Source organism: Sorex araneus, chromosome 10 (genome assembly GCF_027595985.1).
Source record: "Sorex araneus isolate mSorAra2 chromosome 10, mSorAra2.pri, whole genome shotgun sequence".
Classification (NCBI taxonomy): Eukaryota; Metazoa; Chordata; class Mammalia; order Eulipotyphla; family Soricidae; genus Sorex; species Sorex araneus.
Window position 1 is genome coordinate 2,316,452 of NC_073311.1, and position 26,314 is coordinate 2,342,765.

The following is a 26,314-nucleotide window of genomic DNA, read 5'->3' on the forward strand; positions in this document are numbered from 1 at the left end:
AGCAATATGGAAAGATGCCATCATTGACAACATCGACGAGGAATATGGTCGACTGGTTCAAGCACCTCCATGATTGTGCGAGGAATGCCGAGAGTGAGAAAGCCACAAACAGATGATTATCTTCGAAAACTCTCAAGCTCATTTGCCAACATGGTTTGGCACAAGTCTCAGGCAATCACAAACTAACGTCCAAGTTTGCAAAGCTGTGCAGAGAAGCAATAAAGGAAGACCTCAAAGAGAGAAGAGCAGCAGTGTTGGCTGATGTGGCAGAAGCCGGGAAAAGTATTTGCAATGCCCGCCTTTCCTTCACCAACTATAAGACCAAGATGACTGCCCTCCAATGTTCTGATGGATCTAGCACATCTTCCAGGGGGCAATGGAGGAATCGAAAGAGCTATGCTTGGAATATCACGTTTCAAGTGAGGAAGAATCCGGAGTTCCTACCTCTGTCGACGATTGAGAATCAGGGATGCTGCCTCATTTGCCAAGGTGTTGAAAATCAGATGGACCAGACATAATGCGATTTGGAGACGATCGCTGGACTAGAGCCGTTACCGACTGGATTCCACAGGCCGTCAAAAGAATGCCTGGCCTCCCACCTACGAGATGGTCAGACTTCTTTGTCAAGACCCTGAGCGAACGGTTTGAGGCTCTTCATGTTCCTGGAGCGAGCAGATCATTGGGCTACACTAGTACGTGACAGGGTCAAACAGAAACATTACTGGCATCCGCTCCAGCAAATCGATGAGATTACCAGCGAGGTGACAAGTGATACAAGTCTTTTCTCAGAGATTCTTTAAACTCACTATTTTGTTTTGATTGCTAATTATCCTTTTTTGGGGGGTGGGGGGAGGTGGTACGGGAGTGCCAAGAATCAAACTAAGACCTAAGACCTCACACACACAAGGCAATTCCTCTGCCACTGAGGCACACCCAGGCCCCTTAAGTATCATTTTAAAAATATCATTTTTAAACCTTTTTTAAAGGTTCACATATTGTCAAAAATACAAAGTTCCAGTATTACCCATTTTCTCCCTCCTTCATTCGAACACAATACCTCCTCTGTCAATATTCTGTGCCAGAATGTATGTTTATTGTTGAACTGGCACATGATTATCACCTAAAGTCCATCTTTTACATTGGGTTCACTCTTGCTGTTACATGGCTTGTGGGTTTTGGCAAGGGTGTAATGTGTCTACCATATAGTATACACGGTAGTTTAGCTCCCTTGAAAATCCTCTGGCATCTGCCTGTACATCTCTTCCTCCTAATCCCACACAACCACTGGTCTTTTCATTGTTTCCATGCTTTTACCTTTCCCACAGTTGCAGAAGCCAGTTGGAATCGTAGTGTATGTAACAATTTCAGATGATGTCTTTCCTTAATTTTTTACATTTACGCTTTCTACATATCTTTTTGTGGCATCTTTCTTTTTTAAAAAAATCAGGCTAACCTAGCACCACCAAAATAAAAGAAGTAGGGGCTGGAGAGATAGTACAGTGGGGAGGGTGTTTGCCGTGCATGCAGCCAATCCAGATTTGAACCGAGGCACCCCATGTGATTCCTCAAGCCTGTCAGGAATGATCCCTGGGTGCAGAGCCAGAAGTGAAGCCAAGAACACCACTGGGTGGAGCCCAAAACAAACCAGAGAGAAGTAAGACCACTGCTGAGAGGCAGAGGGGCAGCACGAAGGCCAGTGCTGGCTCCAGATCACCACCACGGGATTCCAAAATAAGGACTAAAGGGAAACAAAAAATTGTGGTTAAAAAAAATTTTAGGGGCTGGAGTGATAGCATAGCAGGTAGGGCATTTGCCTTGCACACGGCTGGCCCAGGTTTGATTCCCAGCATCCCATATGGTCCCTAGAGCACCACAAGGAGTAATTCCTGAATGCAGGAGCCAGGAGTAACCCCTGTGCACCAGTAGGTGTGACCCAAAAACAAAACTAAACAAAACAAAAATTTTAATTTAACCAAAGCCATTTTTGAGTGTAGCCTTAAGCAGGATTAACAGCATTCATATTGCTTTGTTACAGATCTGTAGGGCATGTTTGTCTGTAAAACAGGAGGAACTCTGACCATTGAGCAGCTCCCCATCTCTCCCTCCTGGTAACTCCTGTGATTTTCATGATTTGGGCTACCCCAAGTGCGACCAGATATGAGGTTCCGCATATTTGCCTCATATATGTTTTTGGCAGTTCTGAAGCTCAGACTCGGGGACTCTTGGGTGTTGAGCACAGACATGTGCTCTGCGCCAGCCACCTCCCCAGACCCATCCATGATTCATCCTTTCATGGCACTCAGCTTCATGTCTCCAAGTTTCTTCCATGTTGTAGCATGTAACCAGATGTCCTTTCAAAGGCTGAATCATTTCCCGCTGTATCTGCATCTTCCCGACACTCTCCAGTCACGGGCTCGCCATGCCTCGGTCAGAACTGCCAGTGCCAGAGCAGTGTGTGGACAGACGCCGCCGCCACAGAACACTGAGCATGCACACTGTCCGTGGGCTCCTGCTGCATTAGGCTGGGCTGAACATGTGTGCAGATCTCTCTTCAGGACCCAGCGCTCAGCTCTGTTCCACACCTACCTATAAATGGGAGGCGGCTTCCTCTTTGACACTCTGGTCTTTAGACCCCTGGTTGAAGAGAGGCTCCTCACCCTTGTCACTCTGGGCTTCCTTTTCCTCCATTTTCCTAATATTTTATATTATTTCCATATGATATATTTAGATATTTGTCTTCTATAGAATGTGAGATGCATGATATCAGGAACTTTGTTTTTTATTCACTGTCGTATCAAATAGTGAATGAGTTTTATTTCACACACAATAACAATCACAATATCCTGTTATTCACTGATTTCTTAGGTGGGCTCAGTAACATTTCATTTCGTCCTTTCCCTGAGATTTTAGAAGTCTGTTTCAACTCGGCCCTCCTAACGATGTTGCACTGGGGGCTCTTCAGGGTCAGGGGAATGAGATCCAGCTTGTTACTGGATTTTGCATATGAATACACCATGGGAAGCTTGCAAGGCTGTCCCATGTGGGCAGGAAACTCTCAGAAGGTTGCCAGTTTCTCCCAGAGGGAGAAGTAGGCTAAAGATATCTAAACTTCTGAGAGCTTGCTTTTAAGTCTCTCTGGATGTTGGCCGTTGATGGGATCACACACACCTGGGTTCCTCTGCTGGTACCTTCATGCATGAGGCCTGTTCGAACGTGTAGAGAGGAGCCTCCAGCATGGCTGCAGCTAGGTTCCGGTGGTCTTCGGCCGCCAGGAGCTCTGCTTGGAGTGGGGAGGGAAGCTGGAGCCCATCCCCTCCGAGGGGCCCCGGGGAAGACAGCCAGGCGTGCGGGCAAGAGACTCTGCAAAGAGTTCATATTTGCACTAGATATATATGTATTTTTACAGAGCATGTACTTAAAAAAATTGGTAAAGGGGGGCTGGAGTGCTAGGAGCTTGCCTTGCACACAGCTTACCTGGGCTCAGTCCCCAGCACACCATATGCTTCCCTGAGACCCATCAGGAGTGGACCCTAAGTGTAGAGCTGGAAGTAAGTCCTGACCCAGACTGAGCATGACCCCAAAACAAACAAACCGAAAAAACCACCAAAACAAACTACACACACAATTGCTGAAGGGGTGAATGAATTGGATAAATGAAAATTAGAGCTGTTCCTGTATTTAAATATCTTTTTGTTGTCTACTTTCCTCACCACTGCTCTTCCCCTTTCTGGTTTTAGAATATGAGTGATGCCATGGCAATTTTGCACAAACTTCAGACAGGCTTGGATGTCAATGTGAAATTCACTGGAGTTCGAGTATTTGAATATACACCCGAGTGCATCGTATTTGACCTTCTTGATATTCCTTTGTACCATGGGTGGTTAGTAGACCCTCAGGTAAGTAGAAGATTATAAATTATATAAATACAAAGTAGTAAAAGTTTATTGATTTGTAAATTAAGACCTTTTTGTTTGTTTGTCTTTGCATTTTTACCCAGAGATAGTGAAGTTATAAGATAAAGTCAAAGGTGTTACTCTTTAAAACAGAAGTTTTAAATTTTGACGAAGTTCAACATAAATCTTTTTCGCTTTTGTTTTTGGTTTTGGGGCCGTACCCAGCTAGGTTGAAGGCTCACTCCTGGACTCTGGATCACTCATGGGGGTGCGTAGGTGAACGTATGGGATGCCCAGGATCGAACCTGGGTTAACTGCATGCAAGGCAAGCGCTCTGCCCACTGTGCTATTGTTCCAACCTCCAGCACATACCTTCATTTATTATGCTTTTGGTGTGCATTTTTTTGTTTGGGGGGCCACATCCGGCAGCACTTAGGGCTAACTTCTGACTCTGTGCTCAAGGGTCAAACCTGGCAGTGCGGGCCGGAGCAATAGCACAGCGGGTAGGGCGTTTGCCTTGCACGTGGCCGACCCGGGTTCAATCCCCAGCATCCCATATGGTCCCCCAAGCACTGCCAGGAGCAATTCCTGAGTGCAAAGCCAGGAGTAGCCCCTGAGCATCGCTGGGTGTGACCCAAAAAAGCAAAAAACAAACAAACAAACAAACAAACAAAACCCTGGCAGTGCTTGAGGGACCATATGCAGTTCTAGACAGAGATCAGGCAAGGTAAGGTGTCTGCAGGCAAGTACCCTGCCTGCTGTACAATCTCTCCAGCCCCATGGCATCTAGTCTTTAACCAAAAGACTTTATATAACCCAGTCACAAAGATTTACTCCTATATTTTCTTCTAAGAGTTGTATAGTTTTTATATTTATTTATTATTTATTTTTGCGGGGGAGGGCTGGGGGGGAACCAAACCTGGTAGTGGCCAGGGGTTACTCCTAACTCTGCACTCAGGAATTACTCCTGGTGGTGCTCGGAACCATATGGGATGCCGGGAATCAAACCCAGGTTGGCCACATGCAAGGCAAATGCCCTACTCACTGTGCTATCACTCCAGCCAGTTTTTAATATTTATTTGCTTGTTTGTTTTTTGAACCACACCACACAGTGCTCAGGGCTTACTCATGGCTCTGCACTCAGGGCTCATTCAGAGAGAAAGAAAGATCATAACAGCAAGAATTTGGAAGCATTTTTTTCATTTCTGTTTATAGTCAAAAGTAAATGGTATTCTTGGCAGTGAGAGGATGGTTTTGTGTAAGCAGTATAGCTGTGTGTTTTTCAGCGCTGTGTCTCTGAGAATATCACTAAAAAGACTAAACTATGTCCTGAAGCTTATACCTCCAAGATGAATTATGGGGGCCAGAGCACAGCAGGGAGGGCATTTGCCTTGCATGCGGCTGACCTGGGTTCAATCCCCGGCATCCCATATGGTCCCCCAGCACCACCAGGAGTAATTCCTGAGTGCAGAGCCAGGAGTAACTCTTGAGCATGGCCGGGTGTGACAGAAAAAGGAAAAAAAGAGTTACGTTGGGTCATAGAGCTGGCAAGGGGAGCTTGAAAATAAGCTGACCGCCTGGGTAACGTAAACCTGAGTTCTTATAAATTGAATTTACATCTTGCCACTAATGTGTGTAGTGTTTGGTAAGCAGTTCGACTCACTTGCTTAGAGAGACAAGCGCTCTGACCTGGGACACGCATCATTCATAGACTTTCTGTAGTTTTCAAACACTTGTAAGGGCTTTAAATTTGTGCATTTTATCTGTTTGTACTTGCTTTGTGTGGAAAGAAAAGAAAAAGGCGAAAGTTAGAAATTCATAGGTCTATGTGACATACATCCGGAAAAGCTGACTGTTTCTTTCTAATCTGGTTATATTTTCTGTAAATGATTATTTTGCAAAAAAAGAGCAGCTCTTGGGCCGGAGTAGAGCGCTTGCCTTGCATGCAGCCACACGGGTGTGACCCTCATCACCTGGTATGGTTCTCAAGCCCCACTGGCAGTGATCCCTGAGCTCAGAGCCAGGAAGAAGCCCTGAGCACAGTCTGGTGTGGCCCCCAAATAAAACAAAACAGTCTAGCAGTTCTCTGTATGGCGCGGATCACATTTCAGCCACAAAATTGTATTTCTCCATTATTAGTTAATAATAGAAGTCTTATCCTTTATGGCTGGGGGGTGGCGGGGCGCAAAGACCAGGCCCATGGCGATTCATTTCTCGTAACAGTGAGAAGGCACTGTCGGGAGATTCACTAGTCTGCAGGCGGAAGGAAGGATGAAATCATCTTCTCTGGATTCCATTGATTCTGAGTCATCGGGCCAGAGACCCAGAAATATCTCTCGCTTCCAACAACCGAGAAACGGAGTCCCTGAAGCTCAGGTCCAACTTCTGGTGTACCTGCTGGGCCCATCCAAGTCCCTCCTCAAAGGGCCCTCCCTAACCCACTCCACGGCCGGCAGACGGCCCTTCACCAGAACGCAGGGAGCTAGTGTTTGTGACAATTCCTGGGCTTCCAGCAAATTCTCCACTGTAGACCCAGGCTTTTCTTCTGACTGTGCTCTTTCTGGTCCTACTTCCCAGCTCCCTGAGGGAAGGGTTCCATTGAGCTGCTGAATTCCATGGATCATAGTAACCAGTGAGTGCAGAAGCATAGTACACTTGTCACACCTTTGTTAGGAAACCACTTCCTGACACATCACTTTGTAGTGAAACTGTTCAGTCTGCTGAACCTGGACTCAGCACATCATCCAGAGCAGCCTCAGATTCACTGTAGGGAAGAGCCTGGCAAGCTACCAGTGACGTATTTGACATGCCAAAAACGGTAACAACATGCTCTTCATGATCCTGGAATGAGCAGATGCCATTGAGCTGCACTAGCATGGGATAGGGACAAATGAAGACGTTACTGGCGCCTGCTCAAACAAATCAATGAACGACGGGATGACAGTGATACAGTGATACAGAAGCCTTATCCATAATAGCAGCACTAGAGACCCAATGTGAAATAATGTATTTCTGTGCTAAAAGATGACATGTCAACCTGTACTTCTAAGCAAAATTATCTTTCAAGAATGAAGCAAAATAAAGTCATTTTAGGTTCATTAAATTTAGATGGTTTCCCGGCAGCAAGTCAGCATTAATGTAAGTTCTAAACAAAATTTTGTAAAGAAGTGGTTCCAGATGATGAATAGAGAGAAGCTAATATGATGTCAAATCATCTTTATATCACTGTCATCCCGTTGCTCATCCATTTGCTGAGTGGGAACCAGTAATGTCTCCATTCGTCCCTGTTGCCTTCAGAGTCAGGGAAATAAGGCCCATTATTGTTACTGTTTTTGGCATATCAAATATGCCACAGGTAGCTTGCCAGGCTCTGCCATGCAAGATTCTGCATTGCGCTCTTCCAGGAGCTTTGTTTTTTTTTTTTTTTTTTTTGCTTTTTGGGTCACACCTGGCAATGCACAGGGGTTACTCCTGGCTCTGCACTCAGGAATTACTCCTGGCGGTGCTCAGGGGACCATATGGGATGCTGGGATTTGAACCCGGGTCGGCCGCGTGCAAGGCAAATGCCCTACCCGCTGTGCTATCACTCCAGCCCCAGGAGCTTTGTTTTATAATCTCTGATCTTGGCCGTTGATGAGATTACATGGTGCTGCAGGGCAGTTTGTGATGTCAAATCATATAAAATAATATCATGGTTTGAAAAATAATGGCAGGGGTTAGAGATAGTACAGTGGGGAGGGTGCCTATCTTGCACATGGCCAGCCCAGGTCCTGGCATCACATGTGACCCTCCCCCAGGAGTAACCTCAGAGCAGAGCTGAGTGTGACCCAAAAAGCAAAACAAGCTTTAAAAAATAACATATGCAAAAATAATTTATATTAAAAGGAAGATGAAACATTCTAAAGACTAAAATTAATTTGATATGGCAGGGGGACATGTGTATCATGTCTACAATTTATTTTTCAGATATAGACCCAAGTATGGCTATTTAAGTTTAATAAGGAAATTGAGTTGGGGCTGGAGCGATAGCACAGCGGGTAGGGCGTTTGCCTTGCATGCGGCCGACCTGGGTTCAAATCCCAGCATCCCATATGGTCCCCTGAGCACCGCCAGGAGTAATTCCTGAGTGAAGAGCCAGGAGTAACCCCTGTGTATCGCCGGGTGTGACCCAAAAACCAAAAAAAGAAAAAAAAAAAAGAAATTGAGTTGTTCGAAGCACAAGTTCAGTTGCTAAGTAGCCACATGTGGCTGGCAGGTACCTTATTGGGAACACAGATTTGCGATCACTGTATCACTGTCATCCCGTTGCTCATCGATTTGCTTGAGCGGGCACCAATAACGTCTCCATTGTGAGACTTCTTGTTACTTTTTTTTGGCATATTGAATACACCACGGGGAGCTTGCCAGGCTCTGCCGTGCAGATAGGATACTCTCGGTAGCTTGCCAGGCTCTCCAAGAGGGATGGAGGAATCGAACCAGGGTCAGCCGTGTGCAAGGCAAACGCCTTACCCACTGTGCTATCGCTCCAGCCCCAGATTTGGAGTACTTTCATTATACAGAATGTACTATTGGAAAACTCTCTTTTAGACTAATCATGGAAAGAATGAGAAGCATAGCAGGTTACTATCAAATTAGTAGAAGGAGGAAAATCAGTCAGTCCAGAACAGAAACAGGGCAGGACCAGAGGACAGGACAGTGGTCAGGGCACATGCCTGCACCCCTCGCTGGGACTCAGTCCCCTATGGCTTCTCTGGCATCACCAGGTGTGGCCGTAGAGCCCTGAGCATCTCCAGGTGGCGTTGGCGACCCCCATATGTGGGGCTGAACAGTACCTCAGCTTCAGGCCCGTGAATCGACCCTCCTCTTGACCCACTGGTCCAGTGGACCAGATGTTGGCAGAGTGAGAAGTGGCCCTGGGGTGCCTGAATACTACCCTGGAAGCCAAAAGCCAAAAAGAGAGGAGAGATTTAAAAAAAAAAAATAATCAATCTTGGGGCTGGAGCAATATCACAGCGGGTAGGGCGTTTGCCTTGCACGCGGCCGACCCGGGTTCGATTCCCAGCATTCCATATGGTCCCCTGAACACCACTAGGGGTAATTCCTGAATGCAGAGCCAGGAGTGACCCCTGTGCATCATCTGGTGTGACCCAAAAAGAAAAAAAAATCAATCTAATGGGATAGCGAGAATGGTAGATGTTTTTGGTTTTTTGTTTTTTTTTTCTTTTTGGGTCACACCTGGCGATGCACAGGGGTTACTCCTGGCTCTGCACTCAGGAACCACCCCTGGCCGTGCTCAAGGGACCATATGGGATGCTGGGAATTGAACCCGGGTCAGCCGCATGCAAGGCAAACACCCTACCCGCTGTGCTATTGCCCCAGCCCCGAGGATGGTAGATGTAATAAATGAATAGTTATGGTAAGTATAAATAGAACTAAATTTGTTAAGAGTACAGTGGTTCTGAAGCAGAATTAAACATATGTTTATTTGTCATTTAGACCAGAAATTATAGAGAAAGATTACAAATGAAAAAACTGGGCAAAGAGATGTCATACAGTCAAAAAAAGCTGGTGTACATACAGCAATGCAGAAAAGACAGATCTTAAATCAGAAAACATTACTGGGATAGAATGTTTAATTTGCCAAGAAGATATAATAATAACTTAAAATTTATATGCTTCTGGGGCCAGAGCGATATTGTAGTGGGATGGGCTCTTGCCTTGCACGCTGCCAACCCGAGCATCCCATATGGTCTTGGAGCACCACCAGGAGTAAGTCCTGAGCGCAGAAGTGCCGAGGTAGCAATGACCCTACGCACTGCCTGCTGTGACTGCTCCTCCCCCAAGTGTACTCCTCCGACGCCTCCTGGGGAGTAAGTACCCTGAGTGACTGTTCATTCTTGGGACTCGTGGCAACTGTCTCAAAGACTAAAGGTTAGTTTTTGACAGTGTAAAGTAAAGTTAGTTTACATCTGATAGTACAGCTTCAAAGTACAGAAAACAATTTAACAGATTTATAAGAATTTATAATCATTTATAAATCAGATTTATAATCATTGTACCAGGAGACCTTTTTTTGGGGGGGAGGGGGGAGGGGGTGGCCCACCTCCAACATTACTCAGGGCTTACTCCTGGCTCTGTGCTCGAATCACTCTGGCAGTGCCCAGGGGTCATATGAGGTGCTGGGGATACTGTGGCAGCTGTATGCGAGGCAAGTACCGGCCCCTGTGTCCTGCCTTTCTGCACTGTCACTTCATTCCTAGGAGGCCTTAATTTACCTTTCTCTATAATTGATCGAAGCAGAAAGAAAGGAAAACCTAATGATCATATTCTTCAGTAAGTCTTTTTAATAATTTTTGGTTTATGGGAAGTTACAAAGAAACTACAGGATTCCTATATATTCTTTCATATGTTCTCGATCAATTTCCTTTAATTTTACATATCCGTAGTACATGTATCAAAACAATAAAATTTAATAGTGGTATATTACAATTAACTAAATTATAATCAGCATTCACATTTCATCAATTCTTCCATTAATTTTTTTTAATTCCAGAATTTATTCCAGGGTTATCATTTATTCATATGTCTTCCTATTCTTCATTATTCATGACATTTTCCTAGTCTTTCCTTGTGTTTTCATGAACTTTACTATAGATTTTTCTAAAAATGCTTGGGAGGGGCCAGAACGATAGTACAGCGGGTAGGGCATTAACCCTCCTTGCCCTGGGTTCAATCCCCAGCACTCCACTGGTCTCCCAGACACCGCCAGGAGGAGTACCTGAGCACAGAGCCAGAACTAAGCCCTGAGCATTGCCAGGTGTGGCCCAAAAACAATTTTTTTTTTAAATGCTGAGGAAATTTACAGAAATTCTCCTAATACTGGTCCATTAGTATTGTGGCAACTCCAACACATGAAGGATATTCTCTGACAATATACTGATCTAAACATCAGTATAGATCAGTATATTGTCAGAGAATATACTGATTAAACATTAGATTTACTGATCTAAACATCAGTAGGAACAGGAGAGACTATACCAGACACTCTGCCAGTACTGGAGACAGTGCACGCGGGGGAGGCACGGGCCTTGTGCTCAGCCACCCAGGCTCCAGCCTCACCACCGAGCCCTGGCACCGTATCACCGGCTGTGGCCCCAAAGCAAACAACAAAAATCAGGAACTAAATCCAGATCAAAGCATGTGAGGTTTACTTAAGATAGCTTTTATTTATTTGTTTTTTGCTCTTTAATTTTTTAATCTTATTTTTTCTTCTTTTTGGGTCACACCCAGCAATGCTCAGGGCTGACTCCTGGCTCTGCACTCAGGAATTATTCATGGTGGTACTTGGGGGACCACATGGGATGCCGGGGATCAAATCTGGATTGCCCGCATGCAAGGCAAATGCTCTCACCTTGTAATTTTTAATCTTGAGAATACTATGATTTGCAAAGCTGTTTATAATAGAATTGTTTCAGGCATCCAGTTTGCAACCAGTGTCCCCAGGGTCCCCCCAGTGGCCTTTGGCAGACTTCAGCTGCTCATCTCATACGACAAACTTATTTCATATTGTCCCAACAAAACCTTAAAGAAATGGCAGGTGGAATTATCAGAAGGTAAATCCACAACAATCAATTTTTAGACAGCTTTTAGAGGGACATTTTTAGCCCTAAATTCATGTATTAAAAATAGGATGGGAACTGAGTGAGCTGCAGAGACGAGACAGCCCCTGCACTGTGCAGGTGTGACTGCGCTGTGCCAGCAGGCCCCACACTGCCTGCCTGGCGCCTGACCACTGGGGTGCCCGATAAGACTTCAGCTGCTCACCTCAGAAGGATGGGGTGCCGCTGGTTTTCTCGGATGGCCCCAAGAACCCAGGACACCTGTGTGCACATGAAGTCCCCAGAGTGTTACAGAGTATCCGGGCTCCTTTGGGCAAAATGCAAATCAGCAGTCCTGAGGCAGCACAGTTCCAGCTCTGAGGGCTCCGCCTGCAAACTCTCTGCAGCTGCCCCCTGGACTTCTAGGTGCATTCACGACACAGTTGATTAAGTAATCGACTCAAACAGGGGCTCGCTGAGTCAGTCACAGTTCCCTCTCCCTTTCCAGGGCTCATGAAGGTGGGGCTGAAATTGCTGCTGCCATGCTTGTTGGGTTCTCTGCAGCCAGTCCCCTCCTCAGGGGTTAACAGAGACATCTACAACATGAGCACCATTCAGGGTTAGCAGTGGAACTGTATGCCAGGAAGTATTTGTGAAAATTGTGTGTGTGTGTGTGTGTGTGTGTATTCATATGCTTGTAATCTGAATGACCATACATTTTTATTTTCTATATTATTTCCTATGTATTATAGTATAATGTTAAAATTGAAAGTGAATATAATAAATACTTAAAAAGCTAAAATGTTGAGGCCAGAGTGATCATAAAGTGGGTAGCCTTGGACATGGCTGACCCCGTTCAATCTCCAGCACCCTGCCAAGAGTGACCCCTGAGTGCCACCAGGAGAGCCCTCTGAGCACTGCAGGGTGTGACCTCAACCCCCGTCTCCCCAGTAAAGACAACCTAGTAAAGAAAGGAGCAAATCATGGGACACTTCATCAAAATGAATATCCAGACAAATGTAAATATGAAATAGGGAAATGCAAATTAAAACTGAAATGAAAATACCACTATATGAGTAACAATGGCTAATATTTAAAAATCTTATGAGGGGCCGGAGCGATAGCACAGCGGGCAGGGCGTTTGCCTTGCACGCGGCCGATCCGGGTTCGATCTCCGGCATCCCATATGGTCCCCCAAGCACCGCCAGGAGTAGTTCCTGAGTGCAGAGCCAGGAGTGACCCCTGAGCATCGCTGGGTGTGACCCAAAAAGCAAAAAAAAAAATAAAAATAAAAATCTTATGATACTAAATGTAGAGAAGAGGTGCAGCATAGAAATTTCTTATTTTTCTTGAGGCTGGAGTGATAATACAGCAGGCAGGGCACTTGCTTTGCATGCAGCAAAACTGTATTTGATCCCTGGCACTTGATATGGCCTCCCCCAGCGCCCACCCCTGAATACCGACAGGAGTGATCTCTGAGCGCGGAGCCAGGAGGAAGCCCTGAGCACTGCAGGGTGTGATCCAAAAATAATAGGGGGGGAAAGGGAAGTTCTCCTTTCCCATGGGTAACTGTAAATTGGCCAACATTGAGGAGCACCTGGGCATTGTTTACTTGGCTGAGAATAAACATACTCCAGGTGACAGGTCACAGTCCCTGTCCCGGGACTCAGTAAACTTGCCCCACTCTCAACCCCTTTGCACTGTCACTGTCACTGTCATCCCGTTGCTCATCGATTTGTTCAAGCGGGCACCAGTAACGTCTCTCATTGAGAGACTTATTGTTACTGTTTTTGGCATATGCAATACGCACAGGTAGCTTGCCAGGCTCTGCCATGCGGGCTCCATACTCTTGGTAGCTTGCCGGGCTCTCCAAGAGGGGCGGAGGAATTGAACCCAGGTCGGCCACGTGAAAGGTGAACGCCCAACCGCTGTGCTATTGCTCCACCCTTTGCAACTGAGAATTTTTTACATGACCCTACATATATAAGTATATAAAGTAGGTATATAGAAATAAGATAAAATAGTTACATAGGGCTGGAGAGGTTGTACAGGGATGAAGGCTTGCCTCGCGTGCACAGAACCTAGAGTGAGCCCCATACTCTGCCTGGTATAAGATAAGCATCCATATTAGATACTTATCTAATATGTATCTTCTTATTTACTGATAAGTTGTAAATTTATTTTAAAACCAATTTTTTAAGTTATGTGACCCCCATATGTATCCCACAATTCAAAAGTTGAGGCGCTAGGAAGCTCTTGATATATAGAATAGATACTGTCAAGAGTTGCCATAGTCGCAGGGCCGGAGCGGTAGCAAAGTGGGTAAGGCGTTTGCCTTGCATGTGGCCGACCCGGGTTCGATCCCCGGCATCCCATATGGTCCCCCAAGCACCGCCAGGAGTAATTCCTGAGTGCAAAGCCAGGAGTAACCCCTGAGCATCGCTGGGTGTGACCCAAAAAGCAAAAAAAAAAAAGAGTTGCCATAGTCGGATCTGAGAGATAGTATAGGGTTAAGGTGCCGGCCTTGTATGCAGTTGACCTGGCACTGCACAGGCCCCCAGACCCCGCCAGGAGTGACCCTTGAGCAGAGCCAGGAGTGACCCCTGAGCAGAGCTGGGTGTTTGCCTTTCACCGCCAACAAAAAAGAAAGAAAGAAAAGTGGCCAGAGTGATATTAGAATGGGCAGGGCATTTCCCTGGCATGTGGCTGACATGGGTTCAATCCCCAGCACCCCATATGGTTCCCCAAACTCTTCCAGGAGTTTCTGAGTAGCAGAGCTAGGAGTAACCTATGAGCATCAACTGGTGTGCCCCCCCCCAAAAAAAAATATAGAAGTATTATTTGTCATAGCTCCAAAATGGAAAAAAATATTAAGATAAATATTAAAGACAAATAAATCAGCCTATCATGGTGTGTTACAGTGTCAAATACTATAGTATAATGAAAGCAAATGGCTCTATAGCATTCACTTGTAGTCCCGTTGATCTTCGATTTGCTCGAGTGGGCGCCAGTAATGTCTCCATTTGTCCCTGTCACATGCTAGTGCAGCCCAATGATAACTGCTTGCTCCAGGAAGAGCCTCAAATCGTTCATTCAGGGATTTGATGAAGAAATCTGACCATCTAGTTGGTGGGCAGCCACGAGGTCTTCTGACATCCTGTGGAATCCAGTTGGTAACAGCTCTAGTCCAGCAGTCATCTCTGAATCGCATTACATGACCAGCCCATCTGATTTTTGATGCCTTGGCAAACGAGACAGCATCCCTGATTTTTGACCGTTGATGGAAGTCAAAACTCCGGATTCCTTCTCTCACTTGAGTGAGACATGATATTCCCAGCATAGCTCTTTCGATTCCTCTTTGGGATACCCTAATAGCATTCTCATCCTGTTTGCGTAGGGCCCAGGTCTCTGAGGCATATGTTAGTGCAGGAAGAATGGTGGAATCGAAAAGATGTGCCCGGAATCTGAGGTTCTTCGTTCTCTTAACCACTTCTTCAACGCTCTTGAATGCATTCCACGCTGCTCTCTTCCTCCTGCGCAGTTCTGGCACCAAGTCGTTCCTCATGTTGATTTCTCGACCCAGGTACACATAGCTGCTGCATTCGGAGATGTTCGTTCCATTGAGAGCAAATGGAGCTTCAGGGACCAGTTCAGTTTTTATGAACATCGTCTTGTTGAGATTCAGCTGCAATCCAACCTTTCCACACTCGTGGTCGAAGTCAGCCAACATTTCTGCCACTTGGCTAATGTTTGGTGTTATGAGAACAATCTCATCAGCGAAGCAGAGGTGGTGTAATTGCTGACCGCAATTAATCACATCACACCATTTTTGACACTGGAGAAGAATTGTTCCTCAGAACATGCGACATCAGAGGTGTTGGTGGCGTTGGTGTCCTTGTCAACACGAACTTGGCCATGAGCATCAATTCATTCAAATGCCTAACAACCCGAATTGGACGATTACGCTTGACTAGATGTGGCTCACTGCCTGCAGTTTCTATCTTCATCGTCTACGCACCAACTTCCAACTACAATGAAGAAGAAATTGAGAGGTTCTACATGGAACTGGAGAAGTTCTATAAAGAAGACCACACCTTCTACAAGACCATTGTTGGTGATTTTAATGCCAAGATAGGTCCAAGAAGGTCGCCCGAAGAACTCCACATTGGGACACATGGCCTAGGATGGAATGATCAGGGTGAGAGACTGTCTGAATTCATCATTTCGACCAAGACCATCCATGGTAACTCACAGTTCCAGAAGGCCGAATCTAAACGCTGGACATGGGAGTCTCCCGGTGGACAGTTCCACAGTGAAATTGACCACATCATATTCAATCGGTTTTACCTGACCGATGTCGCTGTTGTCCCAAAATTCCAAACGGGATTGGACCACTTCATGTGAAATTCTACTTCACAGAGCGGGGAGAAAAGTCTGCAAAATTTAAGTCTAAGAAGGCAACTCCCAGAATGACCACCAACCGGGAGCTCTTTGGCACTATTGCAGAAACATGGGAAGATGCCGTCTTTGACAGCATCGACGAGGAATACGATCAGCTGGTTCAGCACCTCCATATCTGTGCGAAGAATGCTGAGAGTGAGAAAGCCACAAACAGACGCCTGTATTCAGAAACTCTTGAACTCATTCGTCAACATGGTTTGGCGAGAGCCTCAGGCAACCACAAGCTAACATCCGAGCTCACAAAGCTGTGCAGAGATGCGATAAAGGAAGACCTCAAAGAGAGAAGAGCAGCAGTGTTGGCTGATGTGGCAGAAGCCGGGAAAAGTATTCGAAACGCTTGCCTGTCTTTTGCCAACTACAAGACCAAGATGACTGCCCTCTGACGTCCCGATGGATCTATCACATCCTCCAGAAAGGCAATGGAGAGGATTATTCACGACTTGTACTTGGATCTCTTTGACAGACATGTCCACCTGCCCACATACCAAATTCCACATACCAAATTGACTAGATGTGGCTCACTGCCTGCAGTTTCTATGTCGTTCCCAACGTTCTCCCTTCTGAAATCCAACATGCCATTACGTTGGTAAAGATGCATACAGCACCTGGTCCAGACAAGGTCACACCCGAACACCTGAAGAATCTGCCGCCAGTACTCATCAGTACACTGGCCCGACTCTTCACACGCTACCTGTCTGAATGCAAGGTTCTGTCTCAATGGAAAACCAGTAGGACCGTTCTGTTGTACAAGGGAGACATCCACGACATCGGCAACTATCGCCCAATCTGCCTGATATCTGTTGTCTACAAGTTGTTCACTTGTGTCATCCTGAATAGAATAGGCAGAACACTAGACAACGGACAAACATGCGAGCAAGCCGGATTCCAAAGGGGATTCAGCACCATAGACCATATCCACACAGTGACCAAACTCATTGAAGTTTCTCGAGAGTTCAAGATGCCACTCTGTCTAACATTCATTGACTTAAAGAAGGCCTTCGATTCTGTTGAGACTGAGGCGGTCATCGAGGCCCTAGCCAAACAGGGCATTCAATCTCAGTATATCAAAATCCTCTGAGAGCTGTATTGTGGATTCACCACCAGGATCTCACCATTCTACAAGGAAGTGATCATTGATGTAAAGAGAGGGGTGCGGCAAGGTGATACCATTTCACCGAAACTCTTCAGTGCCGCCCTCGAGAACATCATGTGACGACTGGAATGGGAAGGAATGGGAGTGAAGATAGACGGTCTATAGCATTATGTTCAATTTTGTTGCATATCATACCTTTGCTTATTAGGTTTAGTGGGGTCTTTTGCTTGTTTTGCTATTCCAAGGTTTGGATCAGAGCCTAATATATGCAACGCAGATGTTCTACCATTGAGCTACATCACCAGACTCATTTAATGTTTATCACTTGTCTTTAGACTATAAACTTTGTGAAAGCACATGCCACCTATTTTTGTTCACTGCTGAATCTGTGGTTTTTCAAATAGCATCCGTACATATTGCATAAAAGGCATCCAAATGAATTAAATGAAATAAAATATTCATGGTAGGTTTCTGCCTGTGAAAACTTGAAATGTTAATATTATTCATTGCTTTTCTATAGAAGTCCTGCTGATTTTTGGTGATGTTACTCTTCCCCAGCTGTGGTTTTTTTTTTTTTTTTTTTTTTTTTTTTGCTTTTTGGGCCACACCTAGTGATGCTCAGGGATTACTCCTGGTTCTGCACTCAGGGGACCATATAGGATGCCGGGGATTGAACCCAGGTCAGCCATGTGCAAGGCAAACAGTCTATCCACTGTTCTATCTCTCCAGTCCCCCCTAGCTGTGTTCTTTAAGCTTGAAAATTTAGATTCTTTGTAAATTTCTAATAAAGTCATAGAGAAAATTGCTATAAGCAGTAAAGGTGTTGGAAAATATAATGAAAATCTAGAAAGATTATAGCCAAAATTGTTTTAAAAACACCTAAGTTTTTGGTTTAAATAAATTAAAAGTGGAAGGGTTCCTTTTGTTTGTTTTGGGGCCACAGCCAGTGATGCTCAGGGGTTACCTTGGCTCTGCACTCAGAAATCACTCCTGTTGGTGCTGGGGGAATCATGTGGCATGCTGGGAATCACTCTTGTGTGGCCACATGTAAGGCAAGCGCCTTACCTGCTGTGCTCTCTGGATCCCAAAAGTGAACATGGCTACATCGAGTCACACCCAAGGGATTGCCTTTCAAAGTCCTTATCTGTCTTAGTGTTAGAAGTGAATAGAATATCTATAGCACAAAATATCCGAATTATAGATAATAAGCATAAAATAATTTATTATACACTCATATATTTATATGTAAATACTTTAGTATATAGTAATGATACAGTACATAGTCTGCATGTGTGTGTGTGTGAATCAAATGAAGCCTGCTTCCTGGTAAAAGTGTGTGTGGAGGCTAGACTAAGGTGTGGCGGTAGAGTACTTGTGTTACACATGCTCTAGCGCACTGGGTTCAATTTCCAGCACTGCAAAGGGGGGAAAAGGCTTTTTATCATCCTATAATTTAGTAAGAAAAAGGAAAATAAATTATATTGGCATTTGAGGCTGGGCATTGTTGTAGTATTTTGCCCTGAAAACATATGCACATTTACAGCCTTATCGATTAACACAAATAAGTCTGAAAAAGAATTATATCTTGTGGCAGTTGTTCTTCAAATTTTGCTATGCCTCACAACCTCTTGTGCAGCCGTCCATGGACACTTAGCGAAGAACCTATGTAAGCCTGGAATTATCTCATCCTGGTTTTTTGGGTGTGGTTTTTTTTTTTTTTTCATTTTTTTGGGCCTTTTGATCACACCCACCAATGCTCAGGGGTTACTACTCCTGGCTCTGCACTCAGGAATGGAATTACTCCAGGTGGTGATGGGGGACCATATGGGATGCTGGGAACTGAACGCAGGTTGGACACATGCAAAGCCAATTCCCTACCTGTTGTACTATTGCTCTGGCCCTCTCAGATCTCTTTAATATAAGCTTCCCAGTTTGAAAACTACTGTTTATAGTAGGTGCTTGTTCAGATCTGTATCAGGAGTTTTAGCATTCACAGTATTTCAGAAAACAAGAAACAAACATTGACCCTCATTTTTTATATATTTTTTGTTTTATTATATCTTGATATTATAATGCGTGTAATTAATTTATAAATATATTTTTGAAGGACAAGCAGAATAAATTTAGATCACAATAAACTTTTCTCAATAGTCAAAGGGAGTGCACAGAAATCTAGTTTCTAATAAAGGAAAAATAGAGAGGCCCAGTTTTATTTTTCTATAACTCATAATTTTGGATTTGGAGCTGGAGCGATAGCACTGTGGGTAGGGTATTTGTCTCAAACACAGCCAACCTGGGTATGATTGCCAGCATCCCATATGGTCCCCTGAGCACCGCCAGGAGTGATTCCTGAGTGCATGAGCCAGGAGTAACCCTTGTGCATCGCAGGTGTGACCCAAAAAGAAAGAAAACACACACACACAAAAAAAAAATTTGGATTTACTTTCTTGCTGTACCTCCAGAGATTAAAGAGGAATCATGAGGCAAATACTGTTCCTGATTAATATGTATTAACTTCGGAAATGCTAATTGTAACCAGTCATATCCCCACTACACTTTATAGGAATTGAAATAAATAAAATGGAAAAACTTTGTTAATTACATAAACTAACATCTTTAGATTTTCCTGACTTCAAAAGTAGAATATTTAGTAAATATAATAACAGATTTTTAAATTTTTCCTCCTGGGAGGTTTTCTTAAGATTTGTCACTTATGTGTAATTTTACAATCTTAAATAAAGTTGTAGGACCGGAGCAATAGGACAGAGGGGAGGGCATTTGCCTTGCACGCAGCTGACCTGGGTTTGATTCCCAGCATCCCATATGGTCCCCCAAGCACTGCCAGGACTAATTCCTGAGTGCAAAGCCAGGAGTAGCCCCGGAGCATCACTGGGTATGACCCAAAACGGAAAAAAAGAAGAAGAAATAAAGTTGTATATAACAGTCCCATTTTATCTTTTATGCATAGAACTAAAATGTAAATAATCATTTGTTTGGTAATATGTCATAGTGAGCTATAAGCAAAGTTGAAAAATGTTGGGTGCTGGTTTTACTGCCTTTTTTTTCACACAAATTGCTTAGTAATAATTAGTGTAAAATTCTAAAAAATGATATGGGTTTCGGGGCTGGAGTGATAGCACAGCGGGGAGGGTGTTTGCCTTGCACATGGTCGACCTGGGTTCGATTCCCAGCATCCCATATGGTCCCCCGAGCACTGCCAGGAGTAATTCCTGAGTGCAGAGCCAGGAGGAACCCTGTGCATCGCTGGGTGTGACCCAAAAAGGGAAAAAAAAATGATCTGGGTTTCTTTGCTTTTATTTTCGATTCTACCATGAATAGTGAAACAGTTATTTGTTTCCTAGACTGATGACGTTGTGAAAGCTGTTGGTAACTGCAGCTACAACCAGCTGGTAGAGAAGATCATCTGCTGCAAGCAGTCAGACAGCAGTGAACTGCTCAGTGAAGGTGGGTGAGTGCTCCTAGTACTGATTCTTACTGTTTGCCAAATACTTGTCTGACCATTTGCTATCTTTTCTGCCTTAAATGAAACTTACTACAGTGATCCTATTGGTTGGGGAGGGAATAGGATACATCCCTTCCTGGGTTTAATCCCTATCACCACTGGGGGATTTTTTTTTTTTTAATTAACTAACACTTCTAGGAATTGGAAGAAGTAATTACTCATAAGGTAAAAGGCTTTTACCTAGAACCCATTTATTTTATAAGATCAGGCATGGATTCTAGTAAAAAGTCTTTGGCATCACTTGATTGCTTGGATCTGATCAAGTACCCAAGAGTTCCTGACGTTAGTCCTTAAAGAGAGAGATTATTAGGCTTGGATATAGAGCAGTTATCTCCTGTGTCAGACATCAAGCCCTAGGTGTGATCCCAGGCACCTCTGTGTCCCTCAAAAATTATTAGTTGGGAGTGCTTCTGAACTTTATTGAGCATCTGAAGTATTTCAGTGCTGAGATAAGTATCACAGTGCTCAAATATCCCTTTTAGTAGAGTTCCACCTTCTCTACTCTTCAATGCTGTTTTTCTTTCTGAATCAGTAAACTTATGATTAGTTTTCCTGATCGTTGGCTACTTAAAATTGCTCAATCCATCATCTTAGAAGCAATCTTCTGGTTTCTTATGGTAGCGCTCCAGTCAGCGGCGGGAATAACACAGGGGAAGGTGGAAAGCCATCAGGATTCACGGCGTCTGCACACCCCATCCCTACCGCCCTTTCCCTCTTCATGAATACAAACAAATCCTGAACTCAGTGACACAGTTCTTTTGCATTAGGTATATTAGAAGTTAATTAGGGTCACCACATTTTTAAAAATTGGACGAAGGACCAAAGACGGGTTAAGATGCATGCCTTCTGGGGCTGGAGCAATAGCACAGCGGGTAGGGTGTTTGCCTTGCACTCGACCAACCCAGGTTCGATTCCCAGCATCCCATATGCCCCCCCCCAAGCACCGCCAGTAGTAATTCCTGAGTGCATGAGCCAGGAGTAACCCCTGTGCATCGCCGGGTGTGACCCCAAAAAAGCAAAAAAAAAAAAGAGAGAGAGAGAGATGCATGCCTTCCACATGGCTAAGCCTGGTTCTGTCACCAGTAACACACAGGGTCCCCCAAGCACCACTGTGAATTAATTTTTGTGTAAATGTGTAGGTTCTTTATATATGTGTATGTATAGTAAAAACTGATTTACTATATATTATATAAATGTATATTTATATGTCTATATATATAATTTGTGAAGTTTTTCTTTTGTGTGGATTCTTCTTTATTCAGTGTGTCATACCCATTAGTATCATTTCTTATCTTTTTTTTTTTCTTTTTTGGGGTCACACCTGGCAACGCACAGGGGTTACTCCTGGCTCTACACTCAGGAATTACCCCTGGCAGTGCTTCGGGAACCATATGGGATGCTGGGAATCGAACCCAGGTTGGCCGCGTCTAAGGCAAACGCCCTACCCACTATGCTATTGCTCCAGCCCCTATCTTATTTTTTTTATACTGAAACTGTCCCAGGATCTCGTACATGTACAACATGGGCTCAAAACTAGCTCCATCCCTGTGTGAGTGACTTTTTACAAGCATTTTGTAGCTTGAAATGTGCATTGACCCTCAGGGTGAGCCCCACGGAAGAGTGGAAGAGACCAGCATTCCAGCTGCCTCTCGTCCTTCCCACTTGCCCAGCTTTAGTTTTCATGCCTTACTGAGATGTAAAGCTTCTTTGTTTAAATGTTTTTATTTTTTGGCTGGGGTGGGGCGGGCATGCCTAGTGGTACTTAGGGCTTTCTCCTGGTTCTGTGCTTCAGGTGTCACTCCTGGTGAGCTCAGGAGCCATGTGGGGAGTCAGGATTGAGCCCAGGTTGACTGTACGCAGGGCCAGCACTCTGTCCCCTCTGCTGTTGCTCTGAATTGTAAGTTTCCTTTTTTCCTTTTTTTTTTAATAACATAGGAGCACTGCTATTTATTCAGCCATTGATTAAGCTCGTTGATTTCGGCATGAACTCCACATTACTTTTTAAAAAAAAATTTATAAGTTAGTTAACAATGTTTCATTACATTCAATATTCAAACACCAATCCCACCACCATTACACCTTCCCACCACCAAATTCGGGATGTTTCCATCACAAATCCCAATCCCTGTCCCAAAACACAACCAAAGCAATGTATTTCATATTGTTTGTTATGAAGAACTGCTGAACATGCTTACAAAAAAGTGTTCATATAGGAAACATTGTGAAGATTGTTCTATTTTGGCAGCAGCCATTAAGACATTCTACAGGAGATCACTAACATGTTGTTGTGAGCTTTAGTATATATATCTGAAAATATGTATATATACACATATATATTTTTTCCTCTATGATTTGTTGCCTACTATCTGAACCCCATCACATGTGGTGTGGGAATTATGGAGAATAGGTAGGGAGTTTCTTATGATGTGTCTCGGGTGCACGGTCCAGGAATATGTTCACTCATATGTGAGGCTCAGCCCGAGAACGTGGGGAGTGGCCTTGAACATGGCGGAGGTTGGGTTGTGGAGGTTTTTGGCTGCCAGGGCTAGGTTCCTTAGGGCGGGAAAGGTACTCACCCACCCCTCTCTGGGGTGCCCCATGTGAAACAGCCTGGCACGGAGTCCGTGCGGCTGTGGGGCCTCATGTTATGCTCCCTTTCAGGAGAAGCAGCCATGTGATCTGGATGGTGGCTGATGGTGAGATTATCTGGTGCCGCCAGGAGGTGGCTTATGGGTGTGACCCCTGGGTCGCCAGAGACTGGGGAAAGCGGGCAGAGGATCTCCGCTTCTGGTCCCGTTGAGCCCAGAGTCCAAGGTCACAGAGTTTCACATTGCCTGGGTTCTGTGGAACTTCACTCATGTGTGAGGCTTGGCCAGAGCAGATGGGATGGTTGGGTTGATGAGGCTTTTGGCTGCAGGAGCTGGGTCCCTTGGGGCAGGGAGGGCTCTCACCCGCCCCCCTTTGGGGTGCCCTGGTGAAGACAGCCTGGTGTGGGGTCAGGACATTCTGCGGCACTCTCTTTCGGGAGTTTTAGTTTATATAGTCCCTGGGTCTTGGCTGTTGATGGGATTACATGGCATCGGGGGCAGTTTGTGGGTGAAACTGCCAAGCTACTGGAAAACTGGGGACCTGTGGGGAGGAGGCCCAGTCCTGATCCAAGCGGGCCTGTAGCTCTCAGTCATGGGTTCCTGCCTACCTCTGCGCTACAGGCCCTAACTGCATCTTTTGAGCTCTTTTAAGATTTATGGGTCTCTGAAATAAGCCAGTAAATGAGCTTATATAGCTGAGCTGGAGGTGATTTGTGGGTGTGTCTCCCACATACCTAACTTTTAGCCGTTTAATTTCTTGGTAAACTTGGCCCCAAGATGTTGGGGTCTGGCCAAAGGCACAGTGGCAATTTTGGGGTGTCTGGAAGCCTAAAGGCACCATGAGACTGCTGGTGCCCTCGCCCTGCAGGTACAGGCTGACCTGCTGGTGTGAATTGTAAGTTTCTTAACATGGGTTCATCTTAACATGGCCCCACTCCCTGTGTCTCACTGGTAGAGCTTTCTAGAGCATTCTCTTCCCTCACATTGCTTCTGGGATTGGTCTTCCCTTGGTTTTGGTTTAGTTTGGCTTTGGGAGCCATAGCTGGCAGTGCTCAAGAGTTACTCCTGGCTCTGCTCAGGATTCATAGCTGGTGGTCCTTGGGGGACCTATGGGATTTGATGGGTCAAATCCAGGTCTGCCATGTGAAAGGAAAGTGCCCCGCCCTCAGCCCCCCAATACTGTTTGGCCCTGGTCTTGTTAAAGGAAAGGAACAAAGGGGAAAAACTGAGAGATAGTCTTTGAGAATATTTTGTCTGTCCATTCTCATTAGTTGTGGTGATTATGTCCTAAAAAGATAGTTTAAGAAATGGAATTAGTGAATTTTAATATTCAAGTGAACGATTCTCTGACCCTCTGGACACAAGATTTTATCATCTCATCAACATATAATCTTATATTTGTTTCCAGCGAAAAATAGGTTATTTAACTGACTGTTGATTTATTAACCTTACACTCATGGTGTGTAACACAGAGGCTCAGGACTGAGCAAGTCTGTAAGGCCCCGCACAGCCTGATCCCACAGCAGCCGCTGCCTCCTCGGTGTTTCTGAAGGGCAGCTTGCATTGTGGACAGTGACAGAAAGAATCACCTAGACAGAGCAAAGCACCATGCCACTAAGTGGTAGAAGGAACATGTGTTGGAGGGTGAGAGCAGGAAGAGGAAGGCCGAGGAGCGCTTGTTCCCTTCCTAAGGAATGTGCACACTGGAGGATTCCGAACTCTCCATGCTTTGCACAGAGCTGACGGATGACCCCAGACACGTGCTGAGTGTTGATTTGGTGGGTATAGAGTTTAGCTGGAAGATGACTTGACAAATATGAACTCACATGAATAATGAGGATCAACTGTACGTATGTCTTTTACATTAATTCCTAGTACTTATTTATAGTTAATTATTACATTATACATTAGAAAAAAATCATTTCTGTTTTTGGACTTGGTATTTCTTTGACAATGCACAGGTGTTACTCCTGGCTCTGCACTCAGGAATTTCTCCCTGCGGTGCTTGGTGACTATATAGGATGCTGGGAATTGAACCTGGGTTGGCCTCGTGCAAGGCAAACACGCTACCCACTGTGCTATAGCTCTAGCTCCTGGACTTGGTATTTCTGCATAATGACTGACTTAAGTTGGTGGGGGCTAGGATTAAATTGGCATCAATTATCCTACTTTTTTCTGTTCAGTCGTATGCCTACTTATAGTGTGAGGGCAAAAGTTGAATAATTTTTGAACTGAGAATTATCTGGGATCTCTGTTCAAATTTTAAGCAACTCATTGTTAAGGTTACTTTCCACTTAAACACCTATCCACTCGTGAAGAATAACTATAACTAATGCAGTACATATTTTTTTCCTCATAACCACTATTTTTCCCGAAGGGAAAGGCTGGGCTACACCCCGCATTGCCAGGGATTGAACCAGGGTCTGCTGCACAAGACCAGTGCTTTAACTTATTCTCTCTCTAAGATCTCCCCTTCCTACCCCACATTTATTTATTGTATTATTGTTTGGAATTTCCCCCTAACAATCAAACCTGCTGAAAAGTCGTCATCTTATAATTTGTTTTCCAAGAATGAATAGTATATGAGATTTTGGATTTCTGGTATTTTAGTAATTAAGTCCAGAGAAATTTCTGCCATAAGTTGTGTCACTGCAAGCTCGTACCTCCGGTTAGTTGGCTCTATAAGATGGCGGTGGCCACATGGCCACCGCAGCCGCCACTGCCGCAGAAAGGAAAAACCAAGAGAGAAAAACCTTTCCCCTCCCAGGGTGACATGGGGTCGCAGCTCAGTACACAGTCTAGAGGCATTTCTGTAAGAAGCCGCTGGGTGCCGAAATTAGTTTGTAGGCCTCCGGGATCATGGTCTTTTAGGAGCAAAAGAGCTGTTCGTTTGTGGCTGCTCTGGGTCTCGTTTGGTTGGAGACATTTTTTTTTTTAAATTTATTTTTTGTTTTGTTTTGTTTTGGGGCTACACCTGGTGATGCTCAGGGCCCTGCACTCAGGAATCACTCCTGGCAGGACTCAGGGAACCATGTGGGATGCAGGGATGGAATCGGGGTTGGCCTCATGCAAGGCAGGTACCCTACTTGCGTACTATCACTTTGGCCCCCATCCTACTTTTAGTTATTTATTTAATTTTTATTGGGGGCCACACCCAA

At 44.8% G+C, this 26,314-nt stretch overlaps 1 protein-coding gene across 1 annotated transcript in view; it reads left to right on the forward strand.

The window, feature by feature from the left end:
* The window catches only part of MINDY2 (MINDY lysine 48 deubiquitinase 2), an 87,708-nt gene that overhangs the window by 46,604 nt on the left and 14,790 nt on the right, over positions 1-26,314 (forward strand). Inside the window, exons 4-5 of the mRNA XM_012936101.2 lie at positions 3,738-3,896; positions 20,408-20,510. Coding sequence (XP_012791555.2) covers positions 3,738-3,896; positions 20,408-20,510 — 262 coding nt within the window. The remainder of the gene's footprint in view (positions 1-3,737; positions 3,897-20,407; positions 20,511-26,314) is intronic.